Source organism: Micromesistius poutassou, assembly GCF_964030765.1.
Source record: "Micromesistius poutassou genome assembly, chromosome: 15".
NCBI classification, from domain to species: Eukaryota; Metazoa; Chordata; class Actinopteri; order Gadiformes; family Gadidae; genus Micromesistius; species Micromesistius poutassou.
The window spans coordinates 3,598,152-3,613,492 of NC_140285.1; the positions used below are offsets into that span (position 1 = coordinate 3,598,152).

General features: G+C 47.5%; 1 protein-coding gene across 1 annotated transcript in view; it reads right to left on the reverse strand.

Annotated features, from left to right (window-relative positions):
* Positions 1-15,341, reverse strand: part of nphp4 (nephronophthisis 4) — a gene marked incomplete at its 5' end in the record, with an annotated part of 135,139 nt that overhangs the window by 111,062 nt on the left and 8,736 nt on the right. Inside the window, 2 exons of the mRNA XM_084479769.1 lie at positions 7,940-8,076; positions 11,150-11,299. Of these exons, the coding sequence (XP_084335895.1) occupies positions 7,940-8,076; positions 11,150-11,299 (287 nt within the window). The remainder of the gene's footprint in view (positions 1-7,939; positions 8,077-11,149; positions 11,300-15,341) is intronic.

Sequence of the window (15,341 nt, forward strand, 5' to 3'; positions counted from 1 at the left end):
CGTGTTACCTTAGACGTGGGTCATAATGGTTAACTTGGAGATGGTTATGTTAAGGTAAGGGTTAAGTGTGTGACCTCAGACATGGTTGTAAGCGTGGCCTTACAGATGGTTACGTTAACGTTAAGTGTGTGACCTTAGACAAGGTTCTAAGTGTGACCTTACAGATGGTTACGTTAAGGTTAAGGTTAAGTGTGTGACCTTAGACATGGTTGTAAGCGTGACCTTACAGATGGTTACGTTAACGTTAAGTGTGTGACCTTAGACAAGGTTCTAAGTGTGACCTTACAGATGGTTATGTTAAGGTTAAGGTTAAGTGTGTGACCTTAGACATGGTCATAAGTGTGACCTTACAGATGGTTACGTTAAGGTAAGGCACCCCGCCTCACCAAAAGCCCTCTGAAGGATAAGGAGACCATCTCCTTCCGGGAAGGGGTTAGGACTGCTGCAGCTGCCAAATGGGCAGACACCCATACATTGTTTTGCATTAAACAGAGACACTCCAACCGTAGCCGTTTACCCTCTCCGTGCCGTCTGCTTGGGTTAACGTGTGGACCTGCGAGTCCAATCGTATCTTACGGTGCGAGGCGCTCCTTCGAACGCGCCAACGCCGCATCCCGTGTCAAGTGCCGAATAAAACGACGGGGGCGCGTCAAAAATGAACGCGGCGGTGAGGGCTGATGGGAGGTGGAACACGGCCGCGGCGAACCGGGGGCCCATGGTGAAGTGGTCGGGGGGGGGGGCCCCTCCGTGTTGGCATGGCGTAACGCGGTTGCCGGGGGCTTAAAGCGAGGGGCCCAAATGAGATGTATAATCAGCTAAATAATTGAATTGCTCCTGTGACTCTGTGACTAATTATCTCTTCATACTCATACGCCGACGACATTATGCTCATTGGACACGCTGGCTGGTGATTAGCGGAGGCTGCTCTTACCTATTTCTCCGGGAGGGAAGACAATTTACCTAGTAGGGGAACAAAGGAAGAGCTTAGAGGGAACCAGGTGTGGGCTGTGTGCATGTGTGTGTGTGTGTGTGTGTGTGTGTGTGTGTGGGTGGCTGTGTGTCTGTTTTTCATGATTGTGTGTGTGTGCATCTGGGTCTGTCTGTTTATATGTGTGTGTGTGTGTGTGTGTGTGTGTGTGTGTGTTCACACGTATGTGTGTGTGTTCACACGTGTGTGTGTGTGTGTGTGTGTGTGGTTGTCAGGTCACAGGTGTGTTTTTCTGTTCTTCTGCGTGTGTCCGTTCACGTTCATGCGTGTCAATTCCTGTACGTGTGCCTGCGTACGTGCTTTCTAGTATGTGTGTGTGTGTGTGTGTGTGTGTGTGTGTGTGTGTGTCTGTGTGTGTGTGTGTCTGTGTGTGCGTGTGCGTGTGTGTTGCGGGTGAGTCATCTGTGGAAAGAAAAGCGCGGCATTAGCATGCAGCACTCGTCCTCCTCCTACTGCCCCTCGCCTTAACAGATTTACACTGGCACTGTGCTCACTCAGCCAGTGCTAAAAACACTCCCACGCACCGCAGCCAAAGAACCATCCAGTCAAACATACTGTACCCTGGTACCGTGTGTACCTCTTCCTGTTACGCCGCAACGCGCTTTCCTCCAACCGAGATGCACTAATTAACAACCACTTTCAAAATAAAAGCATGATATGGTACCAACAGGGAATTTTTTTTTTTTTTTTTTTGTGAAATGGAAAACTGCATCAGCCGCAAATAACGCAACTAAAGCTTAACCTTTCCCAACTCCTTGCGTGAGGTGGGAGAGGGGAGACGTCTAGTCTTGAGAGGCGCTTGGTCTGAGTTCAAAGTTGAGCCCGGCGGGAACCTACGACGCAGGTGTTGGTTTATTAGTTTTACAAGACGAGCCAATTAGTCAGTGGAAGCCAATTATTGATTTTTTTCTCTACTCCCCCCCCCCCCCCACTATATCCTCCCTGCGACTCACGCTGTGAAGGGTGCCAACACTGTATTGATTCGACACGGCGGTAAACAGAGAATGTGTCAATTACAGCCCAGACATTATTTACGTCACATGGTAGAGTTCACTAGATCAACCGCATAAAAACAGTACAGCAAAATTGGCTCATGAATACCCCCCCTCCCCCTTCCTATCCACAAAAATATAATTGCTGCGTGGGATTCAGAAGTATTGATTGTTAATGATAGCAAGGTTCCTTATGGAGGATATCTCGATGAATTATTATATAAAGATGGACGAAATGTTTTCCAAAGATTCAATCTGAGACCTGTGGGTGTACAGCTTTAATGTAATGTTATTTTCCCTTCATTAAAATGGCCTGAGTTCACTTTTGCTGGACACACACAATGATGAAAAAATATATTGGTGCCTATAGTCAGAGGCTAAGCTCTGATGCTGTGTGTGTGTGTGTGTGTGTGTGTGTGTGTGTGAGTTTTTATATACAGTGAAATTAATCTCAGCAGAATTGTGAGGAAAATGTGTTACAACAACTACATCAACAGAAACAAAATCTAAAAGTAGCAAATATAACTGATAAACCCAGCAGAAAATAACAGATTATATATATTCAGTTTATGAACGCTGTTAATTTTAATATTTATTCTCTGACTTTCCATTTTTATTTCCCAGGTTAAATTAAATTAGTTTCCTCAGGCAATGAGAGGCCAGACAGCTCACTAAGATGTACAAGAAATCGACAGTTTGCGATAATTTCTAAATGATAAGAAAACACTCCAACTGAAAGCGCCCTAGCGCGAGATAAATTTATTCAATACAATTTCCTTAAAAATAAAAGTCCTGCCAAGTAAGCACATCTCCAAGCCTTGCTTATTCATCCAGAAATAGCCCACCCATTATCCCAGGTTTGAATAAAACCATTCAGGACAGCCCCTCGTCATATCTGATTCCACAGATTCTCCGCGTTCAACACATGAAGCGCCGATTTTCTCTGAGGTCATCCATGTTGGATCAGATACCGTCGTCATGCACCACGGACGCCGTATACCACATGGGCGGAGGTGACACACGGACCACCTTATTCCTCATTGGTTCCTCATTGTTTACAATGAGGAACCAATTGTTTACAATTTACAATTGTTTACAATGAGGAACCGCTACAAGCACAAGGTTGAAAACAACGCGCTGTCAGTGGATAGGGTGTCAGACTCCCAGCCCAAAAGGTCCCGGGTTCGATTCTGGTGTCCACAGACTACCTGGTCCCATCCCTGAGCGAGACACCAAACGCCCACCTGGTCCATGAGGACATGTATTCACTTAATAGTATATGGAAGTATTTCCAATGAGGAACTGTTGATAATAATATGCCATCAGTTGTTATGGAACAGCCTGCCTGTTCCATAACAGTAAAAAAAACTGTTATGTGCACAATGGTGAAGAAATAACCCTGAATCCACACAGTCAGAGTATGAGCAATGAATCTCCTCTTGGTTGTTTTATTTTTTAAGCATACCTGTTGGTTGCTTCCAGAGTAGTCGTCTCTTCATGGTGTGAATGGACACCAGGGCACAGCTTACCTACCTCTCTCCAACCTTTCTTAAATGGGCCCGGGGCGGCCTAGTGCACCTCAGGGTCCATGTGGGTCGGTCTCTCTCTCTCTCTCTCTCTCTCTCTCTCTCTCTCTCTCTCTCTCTCTCTCTCTCTCTCTCTCTCTCTCTCTCTCTCTCTCTCTCTCTCTCTCTCTCTCTCTCTCTCTCTCTCTCTCTCTCTCTCTCGCAAAAGGGTGCAAACAGGCCAGTACTGATGGACAGATGGTCATTCGTGCAGACAGACAGGTGTCATGTCTACATGGAAAGCACAGCCACAACAAAACTTTTGGTGGATTTTAGAGACGAGGTGAGGGGGTAAAAGGAGGTTGCACTGCAGAATTGTTCTGTAAGTGCACTATGAAACTGTGCTACATGGCTGCAATATTGCACACAGAAATGACATCATTTTGCCGTGCGTTGGGGACGCTGCCTGTGTAATGTATTGAAAACAAGACTGTAGAAAGATACCAAATTCTTATTTTATTATTGGAAAGTTTGGTGGCCTATAGTCCCGATATTGCTATTGCTACAATTTTGGTGAATTTGGTGGGCAGGATATTCGGGTGACTCTAGACCGTCCTGCCCACCAAAGTGTCACAAAAATTGTTTTCGCCGGACAATGTCCATCGATTCAGATCCTGACATTGTCCTGATTTGCCCTTCACACAAAGTGTGAAGGGTTTGCAGGAGGCAAGACATGGCGCCAAAGGTACGCTGGGAATCCCAGTCTTTTGTTTACAGCACATTCAAGATGGCGGACGAGACCATACTCATCCATAATGATGGTATTTGAATTATTCTTCCATTTTCAGCCCAGTCCCATGATAGAAACGCCATCAACGCTTGCCGTGGAATACTTCTTCTTTGCATGTACCGCCCCCTACCGGAGTATATAGAACAAGGTCTAGCTGCTGTGATCCTGCAGGGATTCAATGCTGAAGGGAAAAATCTACATCAGTCAGTTGGTTGTATTGTGTGATGGACACTTATTGGGCTATATTTAGACGTGCTTACTGCTGGATTGTGATGCGGCGTCAGAAGAACAGCATTCTAGCCCATCTCGCAATCATTTCACATGCATCTACTCACACGAGTGTATGCGTTTCACTCAGAGGCACCGGCAGACACTCATGCAGTCACATGACGCAAACGTAGAAGGTGAGAGCCGCACGCACAGATAAACACCCATACAGAAAGACACACACACACACACACTCAGTCTTGGCAACAGTAGGGTTCTAGCGGCAGACGTCAAGGTGTCAGTAACACTTTACGATAGCCTGATGACGACCCTGCTGTAGTCACACCTCTAATAAGGTCACATACACACACACACACACACACACACCTGCTTTAATTAAAAGCTGCCAGCAAGCAGGCAAGAGCCTGCTTGCTGACACTTCCTAGACGTGAGAATGTCGTCATGCAAGCCAAAGTTAGACAAGAGAAGAAGAAGAAGAAGAAGAAAGTGCGATGGAGCTGGATCACTCCACCCTCCTCCAGCCACACCAGCTGGAGACACATGTGACAACGCTTTGACTTAAGCACTTCTTGGGGAGGGGGGGAGACGGAGGGAGGGAGGGACGGGGAGGAGTGTTGGCGAGTGGGCGGCGGGAATGATTGTCAGAACATGTCACTCAACGCGCAACGGGTGTGAATGAGTCAATCGTCTCACTCTTTCCCACTTACAATGGCAGAAAAGGGGAAAAGTTTGGGGGCCATACTTTGAGAAGTTGGGTGTTTCTTTGCTACACCCTTGCTTGGCTTGATAATCATTTTGTTCCTGTCAGGAACAGCTGTCAGCCCGCTTCTGCGTCAAGGTTTTCATACAGTGCCAGTCAGCAGAAACGGAGCACAGTTTTCTACTTTTACATACAGTACTATATAGAGTGACTGACACTGGCCATCATCACAGTCTTCACTTAATGTAATAAATGTATTTGCAAATAATAAGCATGTGAAACTTGGATGTGAAAACGGCAACGATAGCTGGCTAACTAACAAGATAAACTCCAGCTGAGGTGCAACCGCATAGAAACAGGACCGGGGAGATAGGCGCCATCGTTAACTATACGACTAGCATCTTTACTCCCATCTCTTTGTCTACATCTTTAGTCGGGGGAATCAAACCCGGTACCTTTAGGCTGGGCGTCGAACATGCTTACCCTGACACAACCCCCTGAAGCGTAGCCTCAGTGCCCGCGGTGGAGCGCGTGGCTCCCGAGTCCTTGGAGCGGGTTGATTATCACAGGTTCAGATGGATCCACGCCATCCCCCCCACATCTGGGGGGGCCGCGACGGAGTGACGCACGCTGGGTATAACACATCATTGTCTATTTTCAGAGGTGAATAACTCATTTTTACAAGGGGGGGGGGGGGGGGCTGTCTAATGGCTGACAGCTCATCGACTGACGACGACCACCGATGTGTTACGCCTCACACTGGAAGGAGCGAAGGAGACGAAAAACTGCCAACCAAAAGTGTTGAGGAATCTGCAAAATGTGCACGGTTAAAGCGAAAGCAAACGTGTTTTTCAGATTGTGCGTTTTTTTTTGGTTTCTACAACTTCTACATTGTGGTAGGCTGAACGTTTATATATCTGATATATGCATACATATGTATGGCTTAAAGGGAAGACATGTAGGATTTGACATGCATAAGTCGGTGTATTGACAATATATGAACATGTCATTTAACTATACCGGTAAAGTTAAACCAAACTCTCTCTGTTGCGTTGAACAGCCCGTGGGCGGACTACCATTGTATTTGAACCAGGACTTTTTAACCCAAAAAAGGAACGAGGTGACGTCTCAACTGGATAATGACAAAAACATCTGTTCATTCATACCTTTTCATTTGTTCAATGCATTGTATACACTCACACCACTCTGAGTGCCACTCCCACTCCCTGCATAACAATATGCAGTTCCTATGGAGAGTACTGAGGAGGAACAGGGATGTTGTGGTTTTCATCCCAAAAGTTCCAAAAGGTGATTTGCAGTGCATTATTTTCCTCACCTAATTTCCATTATAAAAGTCCCCTTTATCACATTTTTATCTGGAGTTTATCATCTCCCATCGGCCTATCGTTGATCTGCAGGGTGCGGTCTACAGCAGCCACATTAATTACCTCCAGAAGCCTCATTCAAACCACAGCTAGATCCCACTAACATTCAGCGTCTGGGAATCCAAACCAATCAGACAATGTGATGAGGATGATAAATAAAGTGAGCGCATTGTCATATTGACTGTTCCTCGCTTACTTCGAAGCCTCCCACTGCTGGAGGAGAAACCACCAGAGAAAGTGTACTGCTCTAGCATGGAGAACATAGGAGAGAAAAGCCTTTGAATGTATCGAGGGAACCAACCAGAGAAAGACTGTTTGAGAGAACACAATAGAAAGCCTCTGACTGTTGGAGAGAACACAATAGAAAGCCTCTGACTTTTGGAGAGAACACAGAAGAGAAAGTCTGAGATTGCAGTATGAAGAGAAGCCTTAGACTTTAGTATGGAGAGAACACAGCAGAGAAAGCCTTGGACTTTAGTATGGAGAGAACACAGCACAGAAATTGGTAGCCAGGCCCCAAGAGACAAAGGAAATAACAGAAATGATCCGTTGCTGTTTGGGGAGCCAGAGTTTCTTATATAGCAGTAAGTCCTTGTGTTGGCATAGTGAACTGAAAAGAGAGAAGGTACTGGCAGGGAATATCGGGCATACAATATTACCCTTTGACGTTGTATACGTCGTGTCTGAGTGAGTGAGAGTGGGTGAGTGGGTGAGAGTGTGTTGAGGGATGTCTGTTAGTCTAGAGATGTGCAACGATTCAATCGTATTCCCACATCGATGCTATAATTCGTCATTGACATATCAGGCTGTGCTTTGCTATCGTCAAACAAAAAAAATCAACAAATCGTCTCCGCAGATTTTCCATCCAAACCAATATAGCCGAGCATGTGGGCCTCCGAATGTCTCACTCTCCAAGGTTCAGGATGAGAGGCGGGGGGTGAAAACTAAATATCTAATTAGACAATATTAGCGGGATTAAATACATCTCTCCATCTCACTCCTGGCAGGCCTTTTCTTTTTGTTTTTAAACATCTAGATGTGAATATAAAATGTGTTGGTGCCTTCAAGGGAGGGGGAAGAGAGACAGGGCCTTGGGTTGAAGAAGAGAGGGAACGACAGGTAGCCTAGGACCACGGGGCAGGGTCAAACCCAGGCTGGTATTCGGTGCATCGCCCACTGGGTCCAATATTACCACCTGCCGCCCGCCAGAGCTGGAGAAATGAGACCAATTTGGCAGGTCCAGAGATTCAGAGTTACGATTATTCCACTCTGGCAGGGGAAAAGGCGAGATTCTAGCGGTGAATATTGGCCCTTTGGATTAGCGGTGGAGCCATCGAGCGGTGCGCCCTACCGTGGCGTCCCAGTCGGTGCTGACGAGCTGCAGGAGCTGGCTCTCGAAGCGGTCCAAGGAGGGCTGCAGGGAGACGGTCAGCCGGCTCAGACAGTAGGGGGTCCGCTTCAGCAGCTTGGGTCTCAGCAGAGCGTCACCTGGAGGGAAGGGGAAGCAGGGTGAGAACCGCTGAGATGATACAATATTCACTTTGAAATGGCCCCAAAAAATGGCTTTTCTAGTGTGAGTGAGTGAAGGTGTCTTTCAAGAGTTTCAAATTCTCAAAAAAAGGCGTGAGTGTGTGTCTGTGTCTGTGTCTGTGTGCGTGCGTGCATGCATGCGTCCATTCACGATTCCTCAGCTCCGGGCCTCGGATGGTGATGAAGAGTCACAAAGCTTCAGCTTCGCATAGCTCTCCTCTCATCGGCCTCCAAATGCCATCAGACACTATGTTAACTCCCGGATCGGTTAAACCACTCTCACAGCCGCGGGGGGAAACCCCGGCCAAGAACACAATTTGCTGTCCAAGTTCATATAGGCAGTGTCCCTTCACACACACACTTCGACTCTCGTCTCGACACAAAAAGGAGCCTTCAAGAATACAATCCCCAGACAGCTGCCATGATGTGAAAAAAAACCTTCAAGCACCTTGGTTTTGTCAAGACACCATTGCTAGCCAAAGTGAGACAAACACCCAAGAGTTTGGCCCCTGTGCGAGTCTGCCGTTGCAGGCAGCGCAGGGGCCCCAGATGCGTGGCAACGTCCAAAGCCCTCACCCCTAAGTGAACATAAATAAAATATAAAGTTGGTTCTCACGTCCTCTCGCTCTACGAAGCAAAATGTTCCTTTGATGCTCCTTTCCGTGTCAGAAACCCAACCCGCACCGTTGCCGTACAACTAAAAACATGATAATTCTGATCTACTTGAAGACTGAGGGTGAAAGCCTGTTGGGAAGAGAATAAAAAAAAAATTCATCCCAATTCGATCCAGGGATTCAGGACCACTGGATCGGGAAGACACTTCAGACTGTATCAATCCCAAACTGTGGTTTATATTGACTGATTTTATTGTATGGTTAATGGGAATCCTGCTAGAGCGGACTCCCTTGAAGGAGAAAACACCTTCCATTGGAAGAGTTAAATGGCATGGATCAAATCCAGACGGATTCCTGACTGTAGTACCAGACCCCAGGGAACGACACCCAATAGGATGCAGGCACAGTAACAGCCCTACAAATAACCCGCACGCGCACGCGCACACACACACACACACACACACACACACACCTCCAGTTAAGAGTAATGGAGCCATCAAGGGGTAGTTTATTGGCTCTTGTCTCCAGAGCCCGGGCTCCCGGGCCCGGCCCCCGGGTTGATGATGTGGTATGAATATCAAGCCTGGGGGGCGGGGGGGCTGTACCACTTGGGCCTTTTAAAATGGCAGCAGCAAGGGAGAAAGTGTGTGTGGGGGGGGGGGGGGGGTGTCGGGGCGGTAGTGTGTGTGTGTCTATGTGTGGGTGGGTGAGTACATGGGCCTGCTCAGAGCTCCGGAACATGAAGAGGGATTAGGCCCCACTGCCGCCACACCACCTACCCAGCTGACTCTCCATGATTATGGTGCTGGCAATCTCAGACTTCATTACTGAGACCCCCCCCCCGCCGTCCCACCCTTTTAAAAGCCCCAGAACCCGCTCACCTAAACGCCCCTACCCAAAACTTCTTAAGCAGAGCAGACTTTGGAAGGCTCCGATAGGCCTTATCCCTCGCTAACCCACTGTGTGTGTGTGTGTGTGTGTGTGTGTGTGTGTGTGTGTTGATTAAAATAACATCCTTGCGGACCTCCAAAAAGAGAGTATTTAGCTATTAATCACAATGCTGCATGAACTTAAAAGACTACATTGGTGGATAGAGGAGGAGACTTGGTTTGGTTTTAAATACTGGTCTACTTCAACAGTTACCCGGCCTTTCATCTTTCAAAATCTCTAAAAATAACCGACTGAATGTCTGGCTATAATCAATTTCAAACAGACCAAGGGAACTTCTCCACTCAACATATCCTTAAGCCTCACAGAGTCCTCTTACCACATACCATGAGGGCAAACATTGAATGCCTTGAGGATGAAGGGAACCAGCCGGCCTAATTAAATCAACTAATAAGTAATAAGTAATAATTATACATGTAAAAGACATTTGCTCTGGAGTCTGTTTTGTCTGAACGACACATAGCTAAGGCTCCTGGATACCATTTAATTACATCATTATGTTAATATATTCTCTACGGATTCGTACTCAATCAGATCACATGACGGGGATGATTGATAGGCCACGATTAATTATTATTCAATTACATAATAAGTGTGAACATTCATGGACGAGCTGATGAAAACGTCTTTGTAATCACCAGTTCAACCCGCCATGGTGAGGAAAATGGAGAATGTTTATCACATTCTAAACACGGACGCAAATTATATATGAACCGGCTCAACCTTCCTCGTACCCACGGGCTCCGCGGCGGGACTCAAGACAACAACGCTTATCACAAGAACTGAAGACCAGGCGTCGTCCTAGGGAAGAACCGCTGAGCTATTTAAAGAAAAGATCGGAGCATCTCCCAGCATCCCCTCTTATTCACATTTCACACACCTTCCAACACTTGACAAGGGCAATCACAGGACAACAGTGGGCAGTTTTCTTAGCAGGTTCATGAGGAAATTGCTTGCCTCAAGTGATAACTGTTATCATGCAGGAGGGGAAGAGAGAACAAGGAAAAAGGGCTCCGTTTCACCGTGCTGGAGAAGCAGTGTGGTACCCATTTCTGAGCCATTGATTTGCATTTGATAGATTTACTGACTCCCATCGTTTCCTGGCACATGCAGTGTAAAATAAGTGTCACCTCTTTGTGTCCCAATGAACTGCATATGAATTTAAAACTAACAACTACAATAGGGAACAGCTATATATATATATATATATATATATATATATATATACTGTATATTTTCATCCAGGCGTGGCATGTTAGGTATCATTTATTACACTTGAAGATGAGCCAACACAGACTTTAAATTGGAGAATTATTGATTCTATCTGACCATGCTAAATGGCTTGGAGGCCTCCTTTTCTGCACAACCGCCGTCCGAAAGGAACCTGTTGGTGGTGGTGCGTACCTGTTGACCGGGGATGTTGTCCTGTAGATAGCGGTGGTGGTGGTGGTGGTGTTGGCGGTGCTTACCTGTTGGTGAAGGCACCAGACCGGGGATGTTGTCCTGCCCGGAGACCAGCCTGTTCTCAGGGAGCAGGTGCAGCACGGAGCCCAGCGCTGGGTGGCCCTTCACCGCGCACTCTACATGGGCGCCATCTATAGCCTTCAGGAGACTGCCATCTGGGAAACAACAAGGAAAAACAAACGACCGAGGCACAATCATCACTTCTTTTTTATCTCAATTGAATTCCACTTTGAATTAACTGGAACCCTTTTGTTTTGCCACTCGAGATGATGGCAACATCAGGGAGGGGGGAGGGAGGAGGCGGGGGGGGGGTTGAAACGGCAAGCGCTAACTCAAGCTACGAGACACATTAGCGAAATAATTGTCACCCATCTCGCCGCCGCGAGGCAATACCTCAACCAAACGGAGCACGTTAGCCAACAAACTGACACACAACGCACAGACACTTCCATTTTTCAATATTCCATTTTGTCCCGCGCAATGTTCCATTACGGCGAGCCGTCAAGTTTTTACCCGGGAGAGATCTTAAATGATAACCACTGAGCTCGCAGAACGTGCGCCGTCTGCGTCGCCACCGCCAGGTGTGCGGGGGGGGGGGGGGGCATAAGCGATGGGGTAGACGCCTCCATCTCTCAGACGGGGCCATCCGACCCGCGAGTCGTCAGCCCGCCCTGCGTTCTCCTCAGTCAACTCGGGAGAGACGAGGGGGTTGCCGTTTGACACGAGTGCGTTGTGCACATGCTCGCTCTTCCACCGTGGGCCACCCCCCTCCCCGCACGCGATCATTCACGGAGACGGCTTACGTAATTACACCTTCTGCAGGGGGAAACACTGACAGTCATTACAGACGGCTACCGTACCCCCGTACCGTGTGCGGGGACGGCGATGGACCGCCGGCTGATGAGCGCACAGTGAAGGGAGTGTGCGGTGAAGAGAGATTGGTGCTACCTTGAGAGACATGGAGGTCAGAGGTCAAGTGATGCTGAACACTCCTGGCCCCCAGTCAATGTGGACAACAAACTTAATTGTAAAAAATATAAGCCACGGACACTTTCCAAATGCTAAATGTGTATGAGTTAAGATGATGGGTTCATGTTCATGTAAAACAACACGAGTACACTGTGGACGTGGTGTGTGGATGATGGCTGGTTTAACGGGCCTCACCTGGCCGAGTCTGATTGGACTCTGGGGCTGGGTGCACACCTGCACACCTCTTGTTCAACCACCCATCATCACACACATTGAGGGAGAGATATCCTGCATGGCAACATGGAGCACCATCGCCATGCATAATTATCATGTTACGTCCCCCCGGTAACTCCTACCATGGCGGTCAGTGAAGGTGTCCTTCCCCTGTGTGGTGGGGGAGGCGCTGCTTCCCTACTAGGGCCATTTGGCTCTTCCCTTTCCGCAGCAGGTGCACCTGATTGGCCTGATTGGCCTATAAAAGGAGGAAGACATCCAACCTGTCGGTCTCTCGCTGCCTGGGTGACAGCAGCTGCTGCTGCCAAACCCTTTTCTTCTTTATTTTGGTTTTATTGCACATTCTCACTACACCAGTCCATAACACACAACACATAGTTAAGCTGCCAGCTACACTGATACTTAATTTCCTTGTTAGGGCCTATATTTTTAAATAAATATACAAAAACTTGTTTACTGCGTGTCTCCCAATTTGTCATGCTTGAGCCATGCGGTCATAACAATCAGCAAACGGGCCAATGAATCAGCTTTCAACACCACCACAAAGAAACACGTTGGTTGCTATAGAATAGATAAAAGCATTCAATAAGTAATTACACAACAGACATTTCTAGACATGACACGCTGGTACCAGAAGTGGGAGAGCAGCTACTGTACCAAGTCACTTCCTGTATTGTACACCCCATCACTTCCTGTGCGGCACTGTTCGTTCCCAGTCAGCCTGCAGCCCAGTCGTACAGTACTGAAACCAGATTCCACAAGCCATGTCTAATGCAGATGATTGGGGGGTTGCGGAAAGGTCAATACCATTACGTAACAACAGCAATTCAAATATTTTACCAGGAGAAATGCTCATCACCCATTTTAACCCTGAATACATTAAAGCAAAAATGTGGGCGAATGACTCTAGGAGCAAATGGGTAGCAACAGTGGGAGTCGAACCAAACAGCTATATTTATCATGCCTCTCGACTCAACTCTAATTCAATAAAAGATCAGGGTTGGGGTTCTCTGGGGCAAAAAGAGTCTGGCGGAAAAAGTTTGTCTTTGTTTACTGCAACCCCCTTAACAAAGGCACCCATCTGAATACCCTCCAATTGGGCCACTCAAGACTGCTGAAAGAATCCATGTTTACATTGTTGCTGGGATTCTGGCACAGCTTCTGACCCGTTTTTTACGGTTTCCCCTCATCGAGGAAACAGAGGGTAAGTAAAGCGGGAGAAGATGACATGGGGAGAGAGAGCTAGAAAGAGAGAGGAGGGGCTAAAAGCGGAACAGTGAATGAAACATTCATGCTAGTAGTTTGACACAGATGGTGGCCAGGTGCGAAACCTTTTGCATCTTTTATTTCTTGTTTTTCATTATGCAGCAGGGTTGGGTGGGAGATCCTGCTGCACGCACATTTGGAAACCTACCCTTCCCAGGTTTTTTTTTCCCACACAGCTATCGGCATGATAGACTGGGAGTCAGCCGGGCTAGGTATCAAGGTGTCAAGGCGAGCAAGGCGGCTTGGCAGGAGATGTGAGGCCAGGGCTGAGGGGAACGCTGCTGAAAGAAGGTCTGGAGAAGGCGTTCATTTATGAACTTGGGGTTCTGGGTGGAAGAATATTCCATACAGAATGGGAATACACGGTAGAGCAGCTGTGTGGAAGAGTGGAAGAACTTTGTGAAACAGGATTGTAGACACAGCCTTTACATATCCACAACCCGCTGTTGATCTCTCTCGCACGCATGCACGCACACGTGCGCGTGCGTAGCTTGAGAATGCCGGACCATCTGCCTGTCCTTCCGTCACCCAGGGAGGAGCCCTGCAGCTTCCTCCCCTCGCCCTGCTCTCACAGTCCAGGAGCCTCAGGCTTTCATTAGACCCCTCTCGCAGGTTACTCAACCAATAAACAATGATGAGCTAGAGAAGTTCACGTCTCTCACTTCTCAGCGTCCACAAGTGTCTCCTGACATCTCTGTCTGCTATAAATGAAATCACTGCCATCAGCCAAGCTGAGCGTGCTGCATTGTTAATGTTTCAATGAGCGTACATTTTGCTCTGGGAAGGTGCAAATGGTCACTCACAGTTTCATATTATAAACTGCTGGTAAAATGTACTACATACCAAGTGCTCAGTACTCCGTACTATGATGACCACTATACCGACCCTACCCCGTCCATTCATACCCATGCGGTAAATCAGACTACTTTGAGTCGCAATCATGGTGGGAGTTGTGCCATGCCTGGCCTCTTCTCATTCCCTGCTCAGGCACCCAATCACAACCATGCTTGGGTTGCTGTTGTTGTGGTCGTTTCAAACATAAACAAAGAAGCATTATTTGTGCAAAAGAAAATTAGAGAAAGAACAGGTACATGGAGGCAGAAAGAAGGGGAGACCACCAATCCAACCGCCAAATGCGAGCGAGTGATGAAAAGGTACTCAGCATGGCGGAGAAGAGAGTCATTTTGCTTTTCACGCAGTAAACAAAACTCTCAGTGAGGGTGTGGCGGCAGGGGGGTGGGGGGGGGGGCTTTACACTGTAATTTTCCAGAGAAAAGGGGGCCAGACAATACAGCGACCTCCTTATTCCCGAGGACGCTGTGCTGCAATTGCCTGTCCTCAATCTGTAAGACCTATTGTTAAAGGCAATGGGACCTTGTGGTAGGACTGGCCCTTTCTCACTGCTAAACAGCCAAGTGCATTTGAGGCTAGAGCACACGCACACGCACACGCACACACACACACACACACACACACCAGTATCTTTGGCCTTGGCTTACCACAGCTGAAGAGAGTAGGCTGCTAGACGCTGCTAGTACATCCAAGTTATCTTTCATGGTGCGCTGAAAGAATATCTGCCTTCCACCAGTTTGTCGCTGATGATAACAATATGGTGTGAATAATAATATTTGCAAGAGCAACAACCAGCAAGTACTATCCGCCAGACGGAAAAAGATACAGAAGAAATTCTGCCTTTGCATAACAAGTAATTCCCCAAACACAGCTTGG